The sequence below is a fragment of the Zootoca vivipara genome, chromosome 7, assembly GCF_965207765.1.
Source record: "Zootoca vivipara chromosome 7, rZooViv2.hap1.1, whole genome shotgun sequence".
Classification (NCBI taxonomy): Eukaryota; Metazoa; Chordata; class Lepidosauria; order Squamata; family Lacertidae; genus Zootoca; species Zootoca vivipara.
In genome coordinates this window covers 30,924,204-30,947,604 of record NC_142590.1, presented here as the reverse complement: position 1 = coordinate 30,947,604, position 23,401 = coordinate 30,924,204, and the positions used below count along the sequence as shown (strand labels likewise).

At 42.7% G+C, this 23,401-nt stretch overlaps 2 protein-coding genes across 4 annotated transcripts in view; one reads left to right on the top strand and one right to left on the bottom strand.

Annotated features, from left to right (window-relative positions):
- The first annotated feature begins 626 nt into the window (after positions 1-626).
- Positions 627-23,142, top strand: LHX8 (LIM homeobox 8). Of its 3 annotated transcripts, XM_035122678.3 has the most exons (9): positions 627-1,108; positions 3,941-4,051; positions 4,639-4,806; positions 10,954-11,075; positions 15,213-15,433; positions 16,768-16,871; positions 20,102-20,197; positions 20,732-20,915; positions 22,292-23,142. In XM_035122678.3, the coding sequence occupies exons 1-9, from the start codon at positions 1,028-1,030 to the stop codon at positions 22,366-22,368; spliced, it is 1,164 nt and encodes a 387-aa protein (XP_034978569.2). In that variant the 5' UTR covers positions 627-1,027; the 3' UTR covers positions 22,369-23,142. The 3 variants fall into 3 exon arrangements, with proteins under 3 accessions (XP_034978569.2, XP_088529357.1, XP_088529358.1); XM_088673231.1 differs by lacking the exon at positions 20,102-20,197 and having other exon boundaries at positions 675-1,108; positions 22,292-22,516; XM_088673232.1 differs by lacking the exons at positions 20,732-20,915; positions 22,292-23,142 and adding an exon at positions 20,368-20,561 and having other exon boundaries at positions 675-1,108.
- SLC44A5 (solute carrier family 44 member 5) overlaps positions 15,276-23,401 on the bottom strand; it is a 176,019-nt gene continuing 167,893 nt past the window's right edge. The window contains exon 22 of the transcript XR_015950811.1: positions 15,276-15,411. The gene's annotated coding sequence lies outside the window, so the exon portion shown is untranslated. The remainder of the gene's footprint in view (positions 15,412-23,401) is intronic.

Below are 23,401 nucleotides of genomic sequence, written 5' to 3'. Positions count from 1 at the left end.
TTCCGAGAAACAGTCAACGCGAAGCCACTAGATTGTCGCCCCCTGCTTTGACAGAAACGGGCTCGCTTGGCGTAAGGTGCAGCGGTTCTTTGGAACGTCGCGTCCCTTGTCGCGCCTCTAGCCAAGGGAGATAAACCGAATTTAGCAAGCAGGGGGTGTCCGGGGCAGTCTCCCACTCCGCGACCGCCGACCTCCCACCCCGCCAGCGCAAGAGTTAATAAGTTAGTTAGCTTTCCCCGCGATCTGATTCTTTCCCCTCTTCCCCAACCGGAGTTTGGGGTTGCTCAGATGTTTCACCCCTTTCCCTTAATGGCAGAGGCGTTTATCACAGCGCTAAAGAACCGTCTGAGGCCAACCCAGTTCCTCTCTCTCTGCTCCAGGCTTGTGCAATCTCTGCTGCTGGGATAAGGATGGTCGAAGCCACGCGATTGCCTGTTGCGCCCTCCACCTTGGCTTGGGTTCCCCGGGCATAGAAAGCGCAAGGTTTGGCAAGGAGGAGGGGAGAAAGCAGGGTAGGTGAGACTGAGCAAGAGGGGTGAAGTGGCTAATCCAAAGTTAGCATACGCTTGTGCTTCTCTCCTCCCCCCCCTTTCTCCTTTTATATATATATTAAAAACCCGCTCCCTGGAGCGCGCTTGCTTGTAGCGATAAAGATCTGAACATGTACAGAAGGCGGGTTTTACACGAGGAGGTGAGGCTCCAGCAGCCAGCCAAGAGCCTTTTGCGGGAAGAGGTTCCACCCACTTGAAAACAAAACTCTCCCCCCCCTCCAGGGTCTGACATCAGTGGAGTCGGGTAGGGAGCTCGGGAAGAGGGAAGCGGAGAAGACGAGGGGGAGGCCATTCGGAGCAAGGACTGGAGGCCGACGAGGAGTGCCGGGCGTTGGCTATCTTCTGCTTGATACTTTTCGAAACTCGTCGCCCAAGTCGCTTTTTTTCTTTGCTTTTTCTCCTGCGCGGAAAGGGAGGGAGTGGGGGCTCCGTCCTTTCTGGAGTTGGTATGTGAGGAGCGCTCCCAGCCCAGTGCCATGTATTGGAAGAGCAACCAGATGTTTGTGTGTAAACTGAACGACAAAGACGTGCCTGCGCTTCGCCTCGCGACGGAAAAGGTGAGCCCGCTGCCTCCTCTTCCCCCTACGAAGACGAGAGACCCTTTTCCTTAAGCGGATTGCCTCCCTCGCAGTCTGTGTGAAAGTGGAGTGGATCCGAATTTGCCCCCAGAGATACAAACTGCTATGCCCTTTGCTCCGGAGTAGTTTCATTTCATTGCAGCGGGGGCGAATATTTCGCGTTAAGCGGTTTGCTCATCGCAGCTTAAAACCCGTCCAGGAATCCCCCCCTAAATGTAATTTTAATTACATTTCGTAATTTTCTAAAGTATCCCCACCCCCACCCCCCTCTTCCTTTGAAATGCGCTTTTTCGTGTGGTGGAAGCGACTTCCCCTTCCACTCCTGAAGGCAAATTGGCACGGTTCCACCTAACGTCTGTAAGCGCTTGACACCCCTTACTTGGTGTCTCTGTGTGCGGAAAGCTACGGATTTTTAAAGATCTAAAATATAAACAAATACCTGAATTTCCAGCTGAAAAGAAAAAAAAGAAAGAAAAGCGCGCGCGAGCACACGAAAACAAGTTTAGTAGGAAACGTCTGCAAGGGAAAGGGAGAAATCGAATATTTGGTGCACGGAGGACTGACACCGCTTCCACTTCTTACAAAGGACGCCGCTTCGACTTCATACAACGGAGTAGTCCCTTAAGGCATCGCTCGGTTTTGAGATTTTTTTTTTTACCGTGCCCCGATTTCGCTTCGAAATGTCCCTAAAGCAAGAGGGTGACAGACGCCAGGCTTGCATGACCTACTTTTGCTTTTGGTGCCAAAGCCAAACCGTTTAGAATTAAAGAATCTGCACTGAGTTTATCAGAACTGATGGGAGTTCCCGGCCGGTCCACCCACCAACGCATCCATACATCCCTCCGTGTTGGCAGCATAATTTAGAGGGGGTGGGGAAGTCTTTTCGTTGCTGCTGCTGGGCAATTGGTAGCCAGGAGTCCTTTGCAAACCACCAAAGACCTGCCAGCAGACCCGTATCTGCCTCCTGTTTACCCCTCTTTTAAAAGGCAGTAAATCCCAGCGGTTTTGGGTCCCCCCCCTACACCTGTGGCGATCGGCGCGGTCAGAATCCTCCAAACTAGCTCAGTTGCCTTCGATGGGGCTACTCCGGGGTAAGTGATAGCAAGCAGCCTTAAACCAGACCATGAGCCATACCCTCAAGGGCCGCCGCATTTCTCAGTCGCTGTTCAAGGAATTCTAAAAATGAATGCAATCTATTTATTCACTGGAATCATAAAACCGTAGAGCTGGAAGGGGCCCCTGACCCGGGGGTCATCTAGCCTAACCCCCTCGCAATGCAGGAATCTCAGCTAACGCACCCATGACAGATGGAAATAGAAGCCTTGCTTGAGCCAAAACGAAAAGACATTTAAACCACATCAAATTGTTTACAAAGGCTCGAGCAGAGCCTGTTGGGTTGGGGTTGGCTTTTTAAGGGTTCTGGGGGATAGTGTCGCTCCTTTTTTGCTGTAACCTTCCTGTCTCTTTCCATTGTGCTTTACTGCTTACCTGCGCATGGGAAATGTCAAATCGTCCGCTGCATCTATAGACGCTGGTGGGGAGCAAGTCCCGTGGAAACATGCAGGGTTGGCTTCTGTGTAGGCCTGGGACGGTGCATGGCGCGCAGCCTCTTCCGTCACAAAGATTTCGGCAAAGCAAGAAGCCGGTGGACTAGCTGCAACCTGGTTAAAATTATTACGCGGGGTCAGGAATGTGTCCCGGAAACTAGCTCTGCCTCCTTCCGCGAGGCTACTCTGGGCAGACCCATTTATACCCCGGATCGGGGCGCTCTAGATCGGGTCGGGCCCCGTTTCGTCCCGGCCCCGGCTATGGCGCCCAATGGTCAGGGATGATGGAGGTTAGGGCGCAGTGCCCGCTACCTCCGCTCCAGATGAAAGGCGACGTAGAGATCTCTCGCACATTTCATCTTGGCGATTCAGGTGGAGTGCACATGCATCTGTTCCCGAAGCTCGCCCACACTCGCGCTCACTGACATCTTAACCGCTGGTATTGCGGGGTAATTAATCCGCATCGAGGTGGCATCCCTTGCCAGGGAGCCAAGCTCCACAGGAAACAGTAATCGGGTTGAGGATTGCACTGCGACTTTGGATGGAGTCAGCTGCTTAGCTAAAGGGGGCTTTGGGCGCGGGCTTGACTGGCCGAGGGTCGCCCTCCGCCGGCTTTGTTCTGCGCGCCTAAAGGAGGCGAGCGCTTTTGCCCCTCGCCTCGGCCGCTCCAAACGGCGTCATCAAGCGCACACCGGGCGCGCGCGCCCTCCCTCCAAATTGGCCAAGGGGGCGATTGTGTTTAATGACCCCCCGAATTAAATTCAGCTGGCTGGTTTCTATTCTCCTCCTTTCTCTTCTCGTGACGTTCCCTTCTTCCTCTTCCCTTTTTTTGTGCCCTCAGCTTAACGAAATAAATAAATCCTCGAGTCTAAGCAGCAGCCCCTCGGCCTGTTGACTTCGGCTCGAGTGCTTAAGTGGCAATTTACACCTCGGAGGCCCCAAGCTGGAAGTGGCAAGGCGAGCTCTAATTGCGGCGGGTATTTGGAGCGCCGCGGAACCTGAGGCATTTTCATTTAAATCGTGCCCGGCACGAGCGCCGGGCGGGCGAGTTCTTGGGCTGCTGCAGGAGGAGCAGCAATTAGCGCTCAAGGGCCCCATTGAAGCGCTTATGCCTCGGGGCCGACTTCGCCCCATAATTGCCGCCGTTTAGTTTTGGCTGGAGGGGAGGGGAGGATGGTCGGCCGCCCCTCTTCCCTTCTCCTATGACGAGCCTCCGTTTCTCGGCGGCCTTCGGCGAGCTCAGCCGTCTGGTCTCTCTTCGCAGTTCCCGAGGCTCATGGCTGAGGAGTGTGGGCGAGTAGCAGCAGCGACGGCCGCGGCGGCGGCGGCGACCGCGAATGGAAGAAGGCGGAAAAGCGCGGGAGAGACGGGGCTGGTAAGTCAGCGAGACGCGGGTGGGATGGAGCGACGAGCGCTGCTCGAGAAACGGACTTTCCTCATAGTCCCTGAAGGGAGTTGAAGGAGAGACAGCGTGTCTGAGGCGACAGGGGGCTCTTTGTGTGTGGGCAGCGCGAGAAAGGCGGGAACGTGGCATTAGCGGGCGGCCAGGCGGGCGCGTGGCTTCGCAGCCTCTCACCTGCCCCGAGTCAGTCAGGGCACTCACTGGGTGGCCTTCAGGTCGTGTTTGGTTCTCTCCTAAGAGAGATTTGTGAGGGCGAAGGGGCACAAACACGAAGAAGGGCGCCTGGGAGAGAATATTCAACCGCAGTAGGAACTGAGGGGAGCTCCTCACTATTATCATAGTCATTTTATAAATAGTATTGGCGGGAAACCTCGGCTGAGGCGGCTGGTTTGAGGGAGCGCTCGCCGTGGCAGCTGGATCTAATGATTGGGCGGCGAGGAGAGGATAGTTACCTCGGAGAGGCCCTTAGGAAAAAAGGCCCGTGGGGAGGGATCCCCCGAGGCTGGGGCTCACTGGCTCGCAGGCCTTTGTGTATTAATCCGCTCATGTCCGTGTGGCAGGTGAGCCCCGAGGTTGCTGGAGACGAGGATTCATGCTCGTCGTCCACCCCGCTCTCGCCTTCTTCGTCTTCTCCGCGCTCGCTGACTTCGGGCCCGGGCGGATGCGCGCCCAGCAAGTGCGTCTGCAGCAGCTGCGGCCTAGAGATAATCGACAAGTACCTTCTCAAGGTGAGTTGGCGGAACCTTGCAAGCTTGGGCCTTGGAGCGGGAAATGAATGGGCTTCGATCTCACAGTGGGGCTTCAAGAAAGACCAATCTGTCCGCCAGGATCCCAGATTTTTTGCTCTCCTGAAAGTATCACCTCCTGATAGACACTCTGGACTACAAGAGATTGTGCTTTCCAGCAGGTGATCAATGAAAAGTTACTTTAAAAAACAAGCTTCTTCGGTCAATAGTACCTTTTGAAGGAGTCTGGTTTTTTAAAAGCACTTTTGCAGGAAATCACCTGAAAAAAAGTACTACTTGAAAATGCTGTGGGCCTTTGCAGAGGTTTCCCACCCTCCTCCTAGAACTTGGATATTTGAGAAATCTGAAACCTAAAATCACTACAGGTTTAGGGAGATTTGCTCACTGAATTTGCAAACTATTTCTTTGCAGTCAAAATTGGTTTCCTTAACTACTGTGCTAATCTTAACCTTTTATGGTCTATTTAGGATCATTTGTTTAGTGCACATATTTGCTACAAAACAGGGCCACTGTTTTGACAAATTCAAACTCAGAATTATGTTGCTGGTTTTACAAGCTGCCTTACTCAAGTGAAGTTCCCTCTTTGGCTTATAAATGTCATATGTGCACTAGATCATGGGTTAGTAGGCACTAATCAAAACTGAAGTCTGGTTTTGTTGTAAAAAGCCAAATAATTTGGATTTCACAATCATCAGACTGTCTTGAGTTTGTCAGTAGATTCCTCTAAAAAGCTTCAAATCTGGGCCATGCTGAAACTAGGAAATAGCTTAATTTTTTCCTGCTCACTCCTGAAGTGTCTTAAATACCACTTTACAACACAATACAATAAATATCTACCTAGAAGCTTACTTCATTGGCTACAATAGGACTTTCTCTCAGGTTAATGTGTGCAGAATTGCAGCATTCAATAGCATCCATACTTTTAAAATCTGAAGTGGAAAGTTAAATACTGTATAAACAAATCTGGAAGCATAATGCAGAGTCACTTGTTGTAGAATGCATATATTTTAACCTGCTGTTTGATTCATGAAACTGTGCCTTTGTAAAAGGTCTTCTGGCTGAATATAAAACAGGCCAAACCCTACGCCAAAGGATAAATGGTCATAAATCTGACATCAGGAATCACAAGACAGAAAAACCAGTAAGAGAACACTTCAGTCTCCCTGGACATTCTAGACAAGATCTCAAAGTAGCTGTCACATTACAAAAGAATTTCAGAAATAGACTGGAAGAGAAGTTGCTGAATTGCAATTTATCCAAACTTAAAACCATGGAGAGACCTAGTCTGAATAGAGACATTGGATTCTTCTCATTATACATGATAAAGCTATTTTTAGCCATCTCACCCCTTGCTTTTTCCTGTAAGACCAATTGCAGTCATTAAGTCGTCAACAGGTTTACCACACCTATCAGCCAATCACCCATTCCCACCACCCTTCTGAATAATACCCCTCCCCACCCTCTCACTATATATAAGGGCCTGAAGACTTCTGTTTCAGTGTATCTGAAGAAGTGTGCATGCACACGAAAGCTCATACCAATGACAAGCTTAGTTGGTGCTACTGGAAGGATTTTTTATTTATTTTGTTATAAAATTTAAGTTATTCATCTGCCTTGGCCAGATATTCTAAGGAGGTTATGTGTTCAAAAGAGATTGCACTTGCAGTATTAGGAAGGTACAGTATAAATGTGTTCCATTGTTTTAAGCTTGCTGGAGACATAAAAGTAAATTACCAGTTTTAAAAATTTGGATGAAGAAACAAAATTTATGTAATCCCCAGTGCTCATAACCACCAGATCATAAAATGAATCTCAATTCGATATGTATTTTCTTGTGGTGCTTTTTTTTTTTTTGACATGCGGTGAGGTGCCAGAAATTAAAAGCCAACCTGAAATTACATTTGGTATTCTCATTTAATATTTGATTATAATTGGAATATTATATGGATGGGCTTATGGAAGTGCAACTGCTGGTTTCTGTATTTGGAAGGAGATTAGTCTGTATCTTTTTCTTCCTTCCTTTTTTGTTTGCCAAACGTTCTGTGATTGCCTGGTAGCTAATGTAGGGTGAATTTAGGAAGCAGGCATGAAACAAGATTTTAAAAATAAATTTTGGGTTTATCTTGCCAACATGGTACATTTGGGGAATTATCTGCATACAGAATATGGGAGTGGATATTTGTCATCTGAAGTTTGGTATAGCACAGGCATAGACAAACTCGGCCCTCCAGATGTTTTGGGACTACAGCTCCCATTATCCCTGACTACTGCTCCTTCTAGCTAGGGATGATTATTTTATTCTTCTGTTGGAAGCCGCCCAGAGTGGCTGGGGAAACCCAGCCAGATGGGTGGGGTATAAGTAATATATTATTATTATTATTATTTATTGGAGTTGTAGTCCCAAAACAACTAGAGGGCGGAGTTTGGCTATGCCTGATATAACATACTACTACTACTACTACTACTACTATTACATTTGGATCCCACCTTTCCTCCAAGGAGCTCAAGTTCATGTATATGATTCCCCCCTTCCTTTTTTTCTCTCACAACAATCCTGTGAGGTAGGTTAGGCTGAGAGTTTGTGATTGGCACAGGGCCACCTAATGAGCTTTATGACCAAGTGGGAATTTAAATCCTAGTCTTCCAGATCCTAGCCAAACACTTGAATGAAGTGTGAGCCCTTAGAATAAAACAGCTTGAGGTCCCCAAAAATGTTTCCAACTGCTGATTAAAAAGTAACATAATACAGACTGCAAGGATAAACTGGTAATACTACATAGGACTATTAATAGTTTATGCTGCAACTTGTGATGTTTAGGCTGCATCTGGAGTTCTGTGTCCAGTTGTGGGTGTCACACATCAAGAAGTCCAAGCTGGAGGGTGCTCAGAGGAGAGCAATCCAGATATCAAAGTGGGTCTAGATACTGAATCCTATGAGGAATGGTTGAAAGAGCTGGTTGTGTTTAGCTTAGAAGAGAGACTATTAATGGGAGATGTGAGAGACTGCTGTGCAAGTCGGAGGGAAATTGCAATTGTTCAGCATTAGGAGAAATCTCCAGACATCAAGAGCTGTTCAGCACTGTAGCATTGTTCCTTGGGAGTTGATGGACTCTCCTTCATTGGACGCATGGGTCCTGCATTGGGAAGTTGGAGCAGATGATTTCAGGGACCCTTGAAGCTCTGTGCTTCTTTGACTTCAGTTGTGATGAACATGTTCCATAGCCCTCCGTACTGCTGCTCCTCGCACTGGTGGTGAAGTCAGAGAGAGAGAGAGAGAGAGAATCATGCTTGTTTGTGAATTAGGTAGTTAAACCTTTTCGCTTATGTGACTTTGGCTCCAACTCGGGGGAAACAATGTGGCAAATCCTCTTTCCCTCTTCCCATTACTGAAGAAACAAATACAGGAGTGTTGCATTGTAGCTTACTGGTAAATTCTTCTAGCATGGGGAGTATGTTTATACAGTTACAGCAAATACCACTGACAATCGGCAATGGTAAACTCTGCAAGCAGGGTTCAATCACATTTGGAAGGATTGTTTATGCTGTTTCAAGGCTTAGGCAATGTTGTTTATGTATTTTCTGTGTACACCGTGCTCATTTCAGAAGGTCATGGCAAGTCAGTTACGTGACTGTTATGTGATTAAAGGTAGTTCAAAATTGGATTCAAAACTCCAAACTCTTTCAGTGACAACACTGCACCTTAAAGAACAGAGAACATTAAACATCATTTTTTAAATCCAATGATGAATTACCATCACGGGCTATTAGTTTTCCTTCTCATGGGCGATACTAGACAGCATCTGACTTCACTGATTTGATCATCCCTCGAACTTTATCAAACGTTAAATTCTTGTTTCATAGGGTGTTTTTTTTAGTAATGCTGTTGACATTTTTGAAATGGCTTAGTGGACAACTAATATACGGTATCTATTAATTAGTGTTCTGTATCTTGGGTTACCAAATCGCTAAGTGACAACCAATTGAGCTACAAATATCCTGAAAAACTATATTCTTGCTATTAAAACTTAGTACAGTGGTTCACCAAGTGGATGGTATCTCCCCGGGGGGGGGGGGGGTGGACTTAGAGGCAAAGGTGTGGGGGTGCTGGAGGTATACCACTCCAGCCTTTGATTGCTTCTAGAGCACTAGAGCAAAAAACACATTCTTGGTATTTCATGTTTTGCTGCTCTTACCAGTTTCAAAGCCATTTCCTTTGGTCACATTTGTTTTTATTTACGATTCTGAATTGTCACAAGGTACCCAATCATTGGTAATAGGTAACCGATTCCCTTATAAATCAATTACTGTATATCTCTGGTAGGTGAAAGTTTGTTTGGCAAGTAGCTGCATATAAATATTTTAGGCTATAGATTTCCTTCACCCTTTTGTTTTTATTAATAATGCAAAAAATTCATGCAATATTGTTTGCTATACATTATATTCTTTTTTTAAGTTACAAGATTAGAGTTTATGAATTCATTTTTTATATTTATTTTTGGAATAAATATAAAATTACTACTGTTTTGAGTTTTACTGTGTTATCTTTGGTGGGTTGTGCAAACCACTGTTTTGAATAATGCTTTTTATAAGATAGGATATAGAGGGCACTGGGGATGAGTTGAAAAAACCAGTGGAGCAGTGGTCCCCCAAAAGTTTGGGAGCCACTGATCTAGCAGAGGATTAAAGCATGTCTGTTCGCACAATTCAGTCTGGTTGTGTCTATTACCTTTGTTAGCACAGGTAATAAATGCAGCTAGGATATAGTTTGCTATGTGATAAACTACAACAATTGCACAGTGGTTGTTTGGTTTGGGAGCATGGATCATTCATCAGCTCCATAACTTAATGTAGCCAAGCAAGCTAACCTCCACTACGGTTGTGAATGATCCATGGTAAGTTTCATATAAACAAGCAGCTGAATAAGTGTTTCACTTTCTCATGCTTTAAATCATAAGCTCTGCAGGGCAACTTCACCCCTTAAAGTGCAGTTCAAGGTGATATGGTGTCGGCTAATACTGCCTTTCTGGATTAAACAGCTCCATAGTCATCCGTGCTATGTTGCCCTCTTCCCATAATGTTCTGTTAAAGCTTACACAAACACTTATTCTAAAGGCTAGAATAACTTGAATAACTTGAATATAAACTTGTGTCCAAAGTGTTGACTAGCTTTTGACTTGGGGCATGTTTGTGCTAGCTCATTTTCATGTGATATGTCGCTGAAAATTGCTCAAGGAAAGGCTACACCTTTATATTTTATCCTGTCACCCTAGTTATAGCCGGACCAGCAAGGGGGGGGGGTGTTGGAAGAGGCCCATGGGAGCTTCACCCTCCAGAAAGGGGCAAAATACTTGCCCCTTCTCTACCTTTTTGAAGCTTGTTTCATTACTTTGCAGTATATCCGTTTGTCATGTAAGCAAAGGTAAATTACCTGTAAGACTCCAGCCACTTGCAGTCTTAATTCACCTAGAGGCAAATTAAACCATGAGAGCAGGATCTAGAGTTTGTGTGTTCCCTTCTGAAAGTTGTCTTAAAATCACATCTTTACATCTAAATCAGAATTTGTATGTTTGACCTCTGCCTCAAGTCTTTTATGCCCCTGCTGACTTACGGCTACTTATTGCTTATTTGAATGAAAATAAATAACCCATTGCTGGTAACTTAATTATTCAGGTGAATTGTGTGAGCAGGACTGGAAAATCAACAGAACCACCCCCTCGAATAAAATTGGGGAATACAGGAACAAAACAGTTCTCCCTTAAGATGCTTTTGTGCTGTTCTATTTGGTCACTATAGACACACTGTCCCCCTGGGGAGAGAAGCTGTTTCTGGATTTCCACAAGTAGCTTTTCTTCCTTGCATTCAACAGACCTTTGGCACGACTCATTTGTGTCAGTAGGGCTTTAGTGGAGAACTTCTCGATGAATTGTGCCTCTCTTGGGTGTAAACGTATTACTACTACTACTACTACTAGTAGTAGTATAAATTCCATTTGTGATTGCTTTTTAGATCTGTCGAGTCTTGCACTTGAGAGTCCTAAGTATTACTGTGAACTTTATTTTTTCAAACCCTGTTTATATAGTTTGCTTAAATCACTGCTACCAAATGTAAAATTTCTTTCTCCTTTCATAGGTAAATGACTTGTGCTGGCATGTGCGGTGTCTCTCTTGCAGTGTATGTAGGACTTCTTTGGGAAGGCACACCAGCTGCTATATCAAAGACAAAGACATTTTCTGCAAACTAGACTATTTCAGGTATACTATGCTTTTATTGATTTACGTATGTATTGCATGTCAAAGCATTCTAGGTGGTTTGTAATATTAAAATATGAAATGTAAAACTCCCTATTGGAGGGGGTCAGTCAACTGGAGCAGATCTGATGTTGTTTGCCTCCCTCCATCGCTCTTCTTTCCTCCTATAGGGCAGGTGGTATCTTGTAATTACAAAATACTAAGATTATGACAGTAGACCCATGAATTTTTGTGTTTTCTTTATGTGCATGCACACATCCTAGTACAAAGGGTTTATTTGCACAGCAGTGCTCATAACTGAAACACACTATTGGCTGAGCTGGCAAGAACTGTTGGAAGTTGAGCCCAACAATACCCGAAATGGACACAGGTTCCCCATCCCTGCTTTAGAGTCATTTGGTAGCTATTATTGGGCTACTTTCTGGGTAGTTGCTCTTGAACCATTCCCTCTCCATCTTGTTGTCCTCTTCTTAATTTTTTTTATTGAAAAATATTTATTTTTAGTTATTTAAAAAGACCTGAAAAATATGGCCCTTCACAAAACAAACAAAGCCTGCAGCATTCATGCCAGAAATTGGGAAACCAAATAAATCTTTTTAGGAACAGTTCCGCTTCTTAATTTGAGGATTGCATAACTCAAAGCATGTATACGACAAGTGGACCACAGGCTGGGCCATACTCAAAGCTGAGTATTTTCCAGTCCATCTAACAGCAGAATCCTATGCATATCCTATGTATTTTAAATGGAACTCACTCACAGGAAATTAAAGGATTGTAGCCTAATTCTCCCATTGAGCTAACAAAGTGCTTAATGTCAACTTACATATATCCTGACTGAAAGAACTGCTGCAGAAGATCTGTTAGAAATATATACATATAGAGAGGGGGGGGGGGACGACGACGCACCAACGAACAGTATCATTGAGTGGTCTGGGATAGAGCATGGCTAGAAGAGTGTAGTTATCTGGAATTACTTGCAATCTGATGGAATCAATCTCAATATTATAACTTCAAAAAAAGTTTTCGATTAAGCCCTACTGCCGTCTTCCTGTTTCCAACTACTCTCGCAAACTGCAATTGTTTCCTCCAGAAGGAAAGTATTTCTGGTTGCATGCCAACACTTTGGGGAGTAAACTACTCCTGTTTCTTCTGTGCATCTGCACATACCAAGATAAAACATGGAAATATTTTGCAGCTAGAGTAAGCTACTGCCATTGAAGGTGTAAGTAGAAACTCACCCTATTTTTACCTAAAGTGCTTGGGGTTTCTGGCTGTAATAAAAGTACCTGGCCTTTCATCCTGAATAACACCTAATATGTCTGTTGAAAAGTCAGGAGAAAGACATTGGAAACAGTTTTTAAAACTGATAATCAGGTCCATAAAGTCTACAGATGTGAAACTGTGAAATACTCTTCAGAAACGCACCAAGTGCTCACTTGCATTGATTTTTTGACATTGTTTTGTACACTGGTGAGAGTAGTAGAATTAATTCTCAACATCTTCCCATTCTCAGCTCATTTGTCCTTCTGTTTCAGTGCCAACGATGGAGGGGAATAGTGTCTAAACAGCAGAAAAATATTGTAGTAAAATGGCTCTTGTCAGACGCTTGCCATTATAGTGCTTTAGTAACAATTCATTTGGATTACTGCAATGCACTCTACTTGGGGGGATTCATTTGGTGCGGAATTCTGCTGTCTGCTTTCACAACATATGCCTAACTGTTAATTTCCAAATTATATTTGAGGGCCTTCTCGGTGGTGGTGCTCACCCTGTGAAACGCCCTCCCATCAGATGTCAAGGAAATAAACAACTATCTAACTTTTATCTGAAAGCAGCCCTCTTTAGGGAAGTTTTTAATGTTTGATGTTTTATTCTGTTTTTTATCTGTTGGGAGCCACCCAGAGTGGCTGGGGAAACACAGCCAGATGGCCGGGGTATAAATAATATATTATTTATTTAGCTTTCACACAACTGGAACTATAGTGGAGTATAGCATCCTCATTTCCATGTTTTGTTTTTTTACAGTTTCCCCCCTTCCCCGAAAGCCAATAACCCAGAAATGAGCACAAAACTTGCACTATTTTCCACTATAGTTCCACAAGTGGCTTTTATGTGTGAAAATTCAAATATAATATGGAACTTAATAGTCATTAAAATGGAATAAACTGCCATGTGAATGCAGCCTGTACTGCATACATCAACCCCCCCCCCCTGCTTTTTACCTCTTTAGTGCCCTAAATGCCTAAGCCAGGGGTCGGCAAGGTTTACCTTGCCTGAGCCAGATCGGTCCCATGGCAATCCCTCCATGGGCCGGATTATGCTGGATTCCACACGTGCATGAGCGTGCGCACACCTGCGATTTATGGCACCTGCGTATGCGCAGACACAAATTTTGGCGCCGCAGATTCCTGGCACAGCACGCCGGGACTTACCAAGTGGGCAGCTCAGTTCTGGGGCAGCTCGTTGGCTGGCTAGTTAAACGGCCTCTGTGGGCCGCTTCTAGCCCGTGGGCTGCACATTGCTGACCCCTGGCCCTAGGTTCTTTGTACCTGAAAGAGCAGCTATTCTCTGCATATTTCTCTCCATTGCCTGAGCTAAAGAGGGGAAACACTACTATGGCTTTCTTCTGTTTATTTCATAGTTGAGTTTGATGGAGCAAAGTAGGTCTTGATGGTTCCACTGACTCTTAGAACTCTTAGCCCAGAGGTATCTATCCACATCACAAGAGTATCACATTCTTTTGGTTACTTGTCTAAGCTAAAAGAACTTTCCCTGGTGTTGCCTAGCTGTATGGACTGTTCCTGCTGAGTTATGATGCACTTATTTTTGTAGTTTCATTTCTGTTTTGTGCTGTTTTTTTATTGGGCTTTTTATTGTACAGTACAAAGTTTTGTGTAGTAAACATTAGTTGCCCTCCTATTTATTTTAATGGTAATAAATTATCATCTCCTGGACAGAGTGGAGCAAAATATGCAGAGAATAGCTGCTCTTTCACATGTATGGAGTAAGGAGGAATATCCTATACCTTTTAAAAAGAAAGCTATAGAATGAAACGGTGTAGGGTTCTGCCTGGCTCAACACCTTTCTGTCTTGGATAGCAGGTATTAAACTCAATTTTTTTTAAAAGATACCCCTGCTGCATCAAGATAGAATCTCGCATAATGCCATGTGTTTTTTATGGGATGGCATTCAATTTCATTGTACGATGTACAATGACAACAAAGTATCTATCTATCTATCTATCTATCTATCATCTATCTATCTATCTATCTATCTATCATCTATCTTTCTATCTATCTTTCTATCTATCCATCTAAACAGGGCTCCTGGGCTGACTTGCCTCAAAGTGGCATGACTCGTCCTTATGAGATCTCTTATGATTCCCACAAGAAGGCATAAGGGAACATCATCTCAAAAGTTCAAACACTAATTGCAAAGCCAGGCAATCCTCCTTTTTTTCCTGAAGCAGTTGAGTGGAAGTTAAGCAAATCCCAGCTTTCAATGAGACTAGTAGCAATTATTATGAACTTCATAATACCCGCAGGCCCTTGCAGAGCCAGGCAGAGGCCCGGGCCAGGTAGATAATGTGGCCACCCCTCTTTTTTTACCCTGGGGAATCACTGAAGTCTTATAAATAAGGAAGTATGTAATTAATTTAACATATTTCTGCAGGGCCTGCAAGAAGAAGCTATTCTGCCTGGCCTTTGTGTTTTGATTTGGACCATTTTAAAATGGGGGTACATTTTAAAACAATTTTTAAAATCTAAATTGTATTTTAATCTGCATTTTAATCAATTGTTTTTCTTTCTTTTATGTTTAATTGTAATTTTATTGATGTCTTCCGCCCTGAGCCCGGCTCTCACTGGGGAGGGCGGGGTATAAATAAATTTTTTTTATTATTATTATTACTAATTTTTAATTTTCACAAAAGTAATGCTGACAAATAATTTTATTTCAAGGCTTGAACCATATCTGCATATAAAGAAAAAATTGAAAATATTTCATTTTACTGATTGTGAATATGCTGACCGAGGCCCCCCTGTCTGGGCCTGAATACCCATAATGTAGCTTCATAATCTAACTTGAGTGGCAGTTGTATGATGGATGGCTGCTATTTTCTCTTCCCTTCTTTTGTTACAGACGGTATGGAACTCGTTGTTCCCGCTGCGGCAGGCATATCCATTCTACTGACTGGGTCCGAAGAGCTAAGGGAAATGTGTATCACTTGGCATGCTTTGCCTGCTTCTCCTGCAAAAGGCAGCTTTCCACAGGGGAGGAGTTTGCTTTGGTTGAAGAGAAAGTCCTCTGTAGGGTACATTATGACTGCATGTTGGATAATCTGAAACGAGAAGTTGAAAATGGTAACTCTCCTTCTTGATGTTAGGTCCCTAGGCTGTATTCCTTTTTTTGTTTGTTTGTTTGTTTCATGTGGAGGGAAACACACGCACACGCACACACACACACACACGGTAGATATTCTGGAAACCAGATTAACTTGGCCATTTGCTCTGTAACTAATGTATAAATGTAGCTTGCATGAGAAGTTGGTCATCTGTAGTTTTCACTCTTGTTCTAATGAGTGTTTTACCTCTCCTCCGCTTTCCTCCAATGTTTTTAATCTGTGGCATTGGCAAAGTAAAATTCTCCATGCCGCACAGGCCACTTCAGATTGCCATAATTGCTTGTAGGTTGATACTAGTGGTGCTATGTTTGCACTTCATTAAAACCTGCTTGTGAAATTGCAGATTTTTCTGAAATTTGCAGGTTTTTCAAAGCATGGTATCCCAAGTCCATGTTTGTCCTTCTCAAGCAATGTAGTTCCATTTGATCCACAGTTGTGAAGAAGTGGTGTAGTAAACATTTCTCATTGGGAAAATAGAGTACACTGTAATTCAAACCCCCTTTGTGACAGGTTTGGGGGGTGGGAGTTGGATTGTCTATAGAGTTTTCCCTTACTCTCCTCAGAACCATCCCTCCCACTCAATGTGCTAGTTGGAGGAAGGGGCCAGCAGCAAGATCTCTGTTGGTGGCAGACTGTGAAGAGCTGCATAATGGAGTGTTATGGAGTAGGGGAAGGGCTGGGTTCACCCTGGATCTGCCGGACCCTGAGCCAACTCCACTACCATCACTGGGCCCAATTGGTGCACCAGCTCTGCCACAGCAACTTTCCTGCTCCCTCTTCCCATTCCACACTGGCCAGTGTGAATGGCAAGGCTTTGCTGGTGACTCTGCTTCTCCTTTTAAGCTCTACTGCTCCCCACTTGGGATTTGGATTGTAGTTTAAATGAACTGAATTTAGCCCTTGACAAGAACTATAAGGAGCTTTTTTTATGTCCATAGCATTTAGCATTCTTTCTCTCTACTCGATTCAGAATAAAACTGGTTTTTAATCAAGGCCATGCCATATTCCTGTTTGGTGGTTCATGGATTCTCTTCTTACACCCCCCACCCCCAAATAAAAATGAAGGCTTGTGCTTGCAGCCAGGACCCTGATCTGAAACATGCCTAAACAATGGAATACCAAATCTGGCACAAACTCAGGATAATTACTTAGAGTTGCAAAATAATGAAAAATTGATAATTCCATATTCAATTATATCCTTAATACAAGAAGTCTATTCTAGCATAATGTCTGCAACTAATGACTGGTATTGGTACTGTCAAAACTTTGACTTTGTCTTCTTTTTAATTTCAGGTAATGGTATCAGTGTAGAAGGTGCGTTGCTTACAGAACAAGATATTAATCATCCGAAACCAGCAAAAAGGGCTCGGACCAGTTTCACAGCAGATCAGCTTCAGGTAGAGCCCTGGCATGGTACAATGCTCTAATGAAAGACAGCTGTGGGTTGTTGGGGGTGGAATGGGAGGGGGAGCACAATGATTCTATGCTCTGCATCACTTAATAATTATATTAAATATAGCTGGTTATGAAGAAATTCTCTCCACTGCAGATATTTCTCCTGGTGTCAAAGGCTCAGCATGTTTCTGGAATAGTCTTGCAAGTGTTAGCTGTTGTTCCATGTGAAATAGTTACCCTTCAGCATTTCTGTTTCCCAGAAGGCAGCTGGTAATTCTGTAAAGTGGAAATGTAAATGCTGATCTGTTTTGACTACTTGATGAAATTCATTAAACCAGACATTTCCACCACTACACATAATTATAATAGGAGACTAAATAGTTTCAGTTCTGTGTAACATGAAGTGAAGTACTAGAAAATGTGCAGAATATAACTTTACAGGAAACAGATATTTTCAGTGTCTTGCATTTCACCATAGCTGCCAAACCCAAGTGGCAATTAAAACCATGGCTCTTCAGCACAGGCGCCATTGTCATGTTCAGATATGCAGAGGCTGAAGCTTAGCAATGGTGGGGTCAGTATGAACTTTGCAAAACTGATGTCGTTGTGCTCCAGGGGAAAAAATGCATTGCAACAATGCCAGTAGAAAAGGAACCTGTGGCACATTCTCCTATGCTACCCCTGAGTTCCATTAACTACTTTTATTCTGTGGTAGATAAACTTGCAGTTCCTTATCACAACCACTCTAGCACCTGCCTATTTCCACCTCCTGCTTTATAATTCATTCTTGTCTAGTAGCTTAGTACCATTGCTGCCAAATAAGCATAAATAAATCCTATGCGCATTAAGTCTTAAGTTGCCCCTTTCAAGGCAAAATGCCAACTTCCACATTGGTTTACAATCTCTTAAAATTAAAAGCAGTCTAATAAAACAGGATAACGTATATTTCTATTGATAAAAAGCAACTAGAAAGCAAAAATTGAACAGCAGAAAAAGGAGGAAATTAAACTTTGCTGACATAAAAGTTTTCAGTTCCTATTCAAAATATTTATTTCTTGTGTACTCCATTTGGTATTACTTACATATGTGGGAAATAACCTGGTTTTGGATGATAACATCCACATTATTATTTGTATATAAAAGTGGCTGTTTAAGTTTTTAGTGAGAAGCAATGGCCCATCTGTTCAGTATGTTTAAATTGCCTTCCATATAATCTTAGACATGTCCACTTAGATATAAGCCTACTGAGTTATGTGAGGCTTACTGCCCTGTAAACAAGCATAAGATTGCAGCCTTAATGTTGCAACAGGTAGTGCAATGGATACACAGGAAGCTCCATATGTACAGCAGACATTTTAGCCCTCGAGACAGCTTTTCCTCACCTCTACCAGCATCTGTTAAATAATACCACAGGAGCTTCAGATGCAGTATTTGAAGTTTTGCTCAGGCGAAATGACATAGGTTAGCTTCAGCAGATTCAGGAAAGCACTTGTGTGTGCCTAAACATGTGTTTTGGTCCGAGTCATAGGACTATTTATGCACTGAGTCTAGTTCAGTGGTCAGCAGACTTCTTCAGCAGGGGGCTGGTCTACTGTCCCTCAGAGCTTGTGGGGGGCCGGACTATATTTTGGAAAAAAAGAATGAATTCCTATGCCCCACAAATAACCCAGAGATGCATTTTAAATAAAAGCACACATTCTACTCATGTAAAAACACACTGATTCCCGGACCGTCCACAAGCCGGATTTAGAAGGCGATTGGGCCAGATCTGGCCCCCGGGCCTTAGTTTGCCTACCCATAGTCTAGTTCTTCTACTTTTAAAATTGTAAACAGCACCTCTTTTTCATATCTAAAAATACCAAATAATGTTTAGGTAGCAAACATTTAATTGCCTTAAACTCATGTAATACTTCTTAATTTGGAGTTACTTGGCAATTTTATCAAAGGGCTGCAGTGGTTAATGGAATTGACAAGAATCTCATTTCCTTGCCCTTTATAAGAGTAGGAATATTTCGTGCATGAAAATTCACTCATGTAGCTCTGGGTTCAGCCCATGGTGTTGCATCCAGTGGTGTCCATCCCATTGTACAACAGATTTCTGTTCTTGTAACAGGACTTCCCTTTTTTCACTCGCCTTGTAGCTCTCTGCACCACCTCAAATATTTGGAGTGTCCCCCAACTCTCTGGAGCAGATTTTGGGACACAGGGAAGGAGAAGAAGCGGAAGTCCAGTTACAGTATTGACCATTTGAGTTTACATAGGTCACAACTTTGGGGGTACTGATATCAACAACTGACTGTTCAGTTGACTTGTCTACCCAACCACCAGTAACTCCAGTAGTTTACAGCTAGGTGTAGAAGTATCTTGACTCAATGAAACTTCAATCCTTCCACACCAAAATGGCCATGAGGTTTTCATTCAAAAAATGTATAGTAATGGCACTTTATCTCTTTTATAATGATCATCTGAAAAGGCTTATGACATACTGTAGTTTGTCTGTGCTTTCCTGAACTATCAGTGCAGAACTAAAGATCAAATTAACAATAATGTACGCTAATCAAAAATCCACCTTCAACTTGAATAAGCTCCTGGAAGAAGTAGGGAAGAGTAAAACCTAATTTTCAAAAATCATTTCACAGTAGGATTCACACAGTACACTTTTGGGCATGGTAACTTCACCAGAAGGTTACGTTGTCCTGTGTCCTGTGGTGAATATGTGCTATGAATGTGCCTTAATACACCTTGCCTTTGCAAAAATTAGTATAGCCATTTAATTTCTAATTTCTTCCACATTCTGTTTCATACTAACATTGTTCATATTTGCAGACATTTTGTAAAGGAGGCCCTGACAGGGCAACAACTAGTTCTTGCCACATGAAGGTGCTTTTTTGTAATACAAGTGTCACATAAAATGGATATGATCTGATTGCCTCATGATAATGTCGTTGCATGAAATCAGCTCTCAGTAACAAATAAGCCAGAATCTTGCTTTGGTTTTTTCTTTCATGTAATGTTGTATTCTAGTGCTGGAGCAAATCTGGTCATTGGGTTAGCTTAGGCTGTCTTGATGTGGTTAGAAGTATTTTATGTGGACAATGCACTCCTCAAAATTGCTGTTGGAGGTTGGAGCTATATGGCTGCATCTTGTTACTTATGCAGTCTGGCTAGTACGTAAAAAATAAAAAATAAAAATACAATTTAAAAATAAAAAAATACTTCTTGCATTTTCCAGGTAATGCAAGCACAGTTTGCTCAGGACAACAACCCAGATGCACAAACACTCCAAAAACTGGCAGAAAGAACAGGCTTGAGCAGGCGTGTGATACAGGTAACTGTACTGCAGTTACTTCACAAGTACTGTGAGCAGAGCTTCTCAGCAGCATAAAGCTCCAAAGAACAGTTTTTCTATTGATCAGTATTCCTTAGCTAGAGTAGACCTTGTGTGATGTTTTCTACAGCAGTCCTGAAACATTGATTTTTTTTGTTTTGTTTTTTTAGGAAGAAAATGCACATCTAATGCCTTCCATCACATACTTTCACATTGCTGAAGGAACATAATTTAGGGTTGTCTTGCATGTGCCAGCAGCAATGTGAGTGATTAGTGACCTGTGGTGAACACTGACACCAGAAGCCCATGTTAGAAGCTCCCCCAACTTGTTGGTTGCACTAAAGTTCGATGTATCTTATTTTTAATTTGGGTCTACCTGGCTTCAGTAAAGAGCACACACAGGAAAAAAGTTGCCCTGGCATTTATATGGAAGAGGCCCTCAATGGTTTTAAATACTTTGTTTCTTTGATGTAGTTAAATGCCAGATAATGAATACGATGGGCATTTTTTTGTGTCTTTCCATTTTGTGCCTAGGTGTGGTTTCAAAACTGCAGAGCACGCCACAAGAAACACGTTAGCCCCAATCACTCTTCGACTACTCCTGTTACAACAGTCCAGCCTTCCAGGCTCTCTCCACCAATGTTAGAAGAAATGACATACTCGGCCTATGTACCCCAGGACGGGACAATGCTAACTGCTCTGCATAGTTACATGGATGGTAGGTACAGTGGCTTGCTATAATTACTTCATAGACTTGAGAGAAGAAAATGTGAAATGCACCCTTTTGCTCAGGGGTTGGGCACCATGCAACCCACAGGCAGTCAAAAAAAGACATACTCATTCTTGTGTCTGGTATTCTTGGGAAATTCTTGTACTGTTTTTCGGTGTTATTGGAATATTTTGTATATTGTTTATATTGTTTGTCACCTTGTGAGACTCTTTCTAAAAGGCAGGATAGAAATTTGTTAGATGACAAATACATTCTAGCTTTTCAGGTTGTTGTCCCTAGTACTCTGCTGCAGAGAGGTTGATAAAAAATATTTTGCTTGGAAAGCAAGCAAAAACTCTCCATATATTCTGTGCTCATGATAGCATATAGCCCATAAGTCGGGATGTCAAAGCTGTTGGTCTTGCTTCCGTGTGTGCAGAGGTACACCATACTTTTTTTGGGGGGGGGGAAGTTCAGGTCCCTAGTTTTGGGAAATAAGTGATAGCCTTGCATAAGCTTAGGCCTTTTGCGTGTTACGACTTTTTTTTTTAACCATACCTCTGAAACTGACAATATCTAGGGCTCTTTATTGTAGCAGATGATCTCTGAATAATGACCCACAGATCTCTCCTCCCCAAATTACATTTTCATGCTCACCTTTTTACATTTAAAAAATGTTCACAACTTTTTTTTTAAATGCATGTTCTTATGGACTTCTGTACGGGAATGCTGTATTCAAAACGTTATGGGGAAAAAAATACTCGTTATTTAGCACTTAAAGTTCACCAAAATTCTGTCATCCTCCATATACAAAAGGTTTATGTCAAGCTAGAAACTTTCCCTTAAATCGAAAGGAAGAAGGCCTAATTAGACAGAGTTTAAATAGCTTTCATCTTTCAAATAAGGCTTTATTGTAAAGGGCTTCATATTATAATAAAGCAAGCCAAATGCTATGAAATCTTTAGTGTGCCATAAGCTTTAGGGAGCTGCAGATGCATCTGGAAAAGTATTGTAGTTCACAATAGCTTGTGACGTAATGAAATTTGGGCTCTTTAAGATACCACACAATTTTGTTGTCGTTTTGCTGCAATGGGCCCATTTTATGCATAGTTTTGAACTGTATTCAGTGGGATTAGGCATTTTTGTAATAAGATACCTTCCTCACAAACTGCAAAGTTGTATGTATAAAAGAGTTCATTGGGTAACAGGCACTGCCCAGGGTATAAAGACATGGGGGGCACTGTCATTCTAGAAATGAGCGCTAGTACCAGCTGGTGAAATGGGTGCTGCTTGCTGGTATATCAGTGCAGTTGGGTTTGTACTCACAAGTAATATTTTTTTATACTTCTAGTTAGGCTGACCAGCAAATCTTTCTATTTTTGTAGCTCATTCACCTTCTGCTCTTGGACTCCAGCCCTTGCTACCCCATTCAATGACACAACTGCCGATAAGTCACAGTTAACTCATTTATTTCAGGGACATGAGACTAAAGAGGTACCCCTGAGACACCCACTGTACTTGTATTCAGTTTAAACTTTAAATGACATCCAAAGCATTTTGAAGACTATTTTGTTGCCCAGGTATGTAAGTATAGTTGGCCTGCAAGACACTTTTATGGCTTTCTCCATAAATATGTTTACAAGACTTATTAAAGAGAACACCTTTTTTTTGTATTGTCTGGAAATAGTCCATTCTAGCTATGTGTTTGTTTAATTTATTTATCATCAAAAGAGCACTTTGCTAAAAGACAGGACTGACAGTTGTGCAAAATGTTTACAATTTTTTGTGAAATTGTAGTTCATCATTAGTTTGTATCTGTAAGTTATTGCTATTAAAGTATTACTTGTATTTGAGTTACATGCAGCCTATACTTTGAAGATTATGTCCATGAGCTGGCAAAAGTTCAGTTGCCAGAATCCTCTAAATGACCTAAATAAAACCTTCTGTTGTAGCATGACTAGCAAACATATTATTGCGTTAATGGTATAATCTTGAGTATTTTACAATGGACAGCCTGCTTCTGTTAGTTGAACTTGTAAGGAAAGACACAGTAAGTGCTCTAAGTACATAAATATTTAATGATTTGGCAGCCTCCCCTGAACTGGTAGATGTGACATCCGACATGAAGTTATGTAACTATAATAACATCTAACTGTGGCTACTTTAATATGTTTCGTTCATTTTCTCCCTGTTGGCTTGGATTCTTACAAAATATATTTCATGCTGCATAATTTCCACAATGTCTTCTTGTGTATTATGTGGTTACCTTCCTATTAAAAAGGCCATGGCAGTCTTTAAACAGCCCGAGTGCAAAAGCTTGAACTGTTCACTTTGGAACAGTTTAATGCCAGGCATCCCCAAACTGCAGCCCTCCAGATGTTTTGGACTACAACTCCCATGATCCCTAGCTAACAGGACCAGTGGTCGGAGAAGATGGGAATTGTAGTCCAAAAACATCTGGAGGGCCAAAGTTTGGGGATGCCTGGTTTAATGCA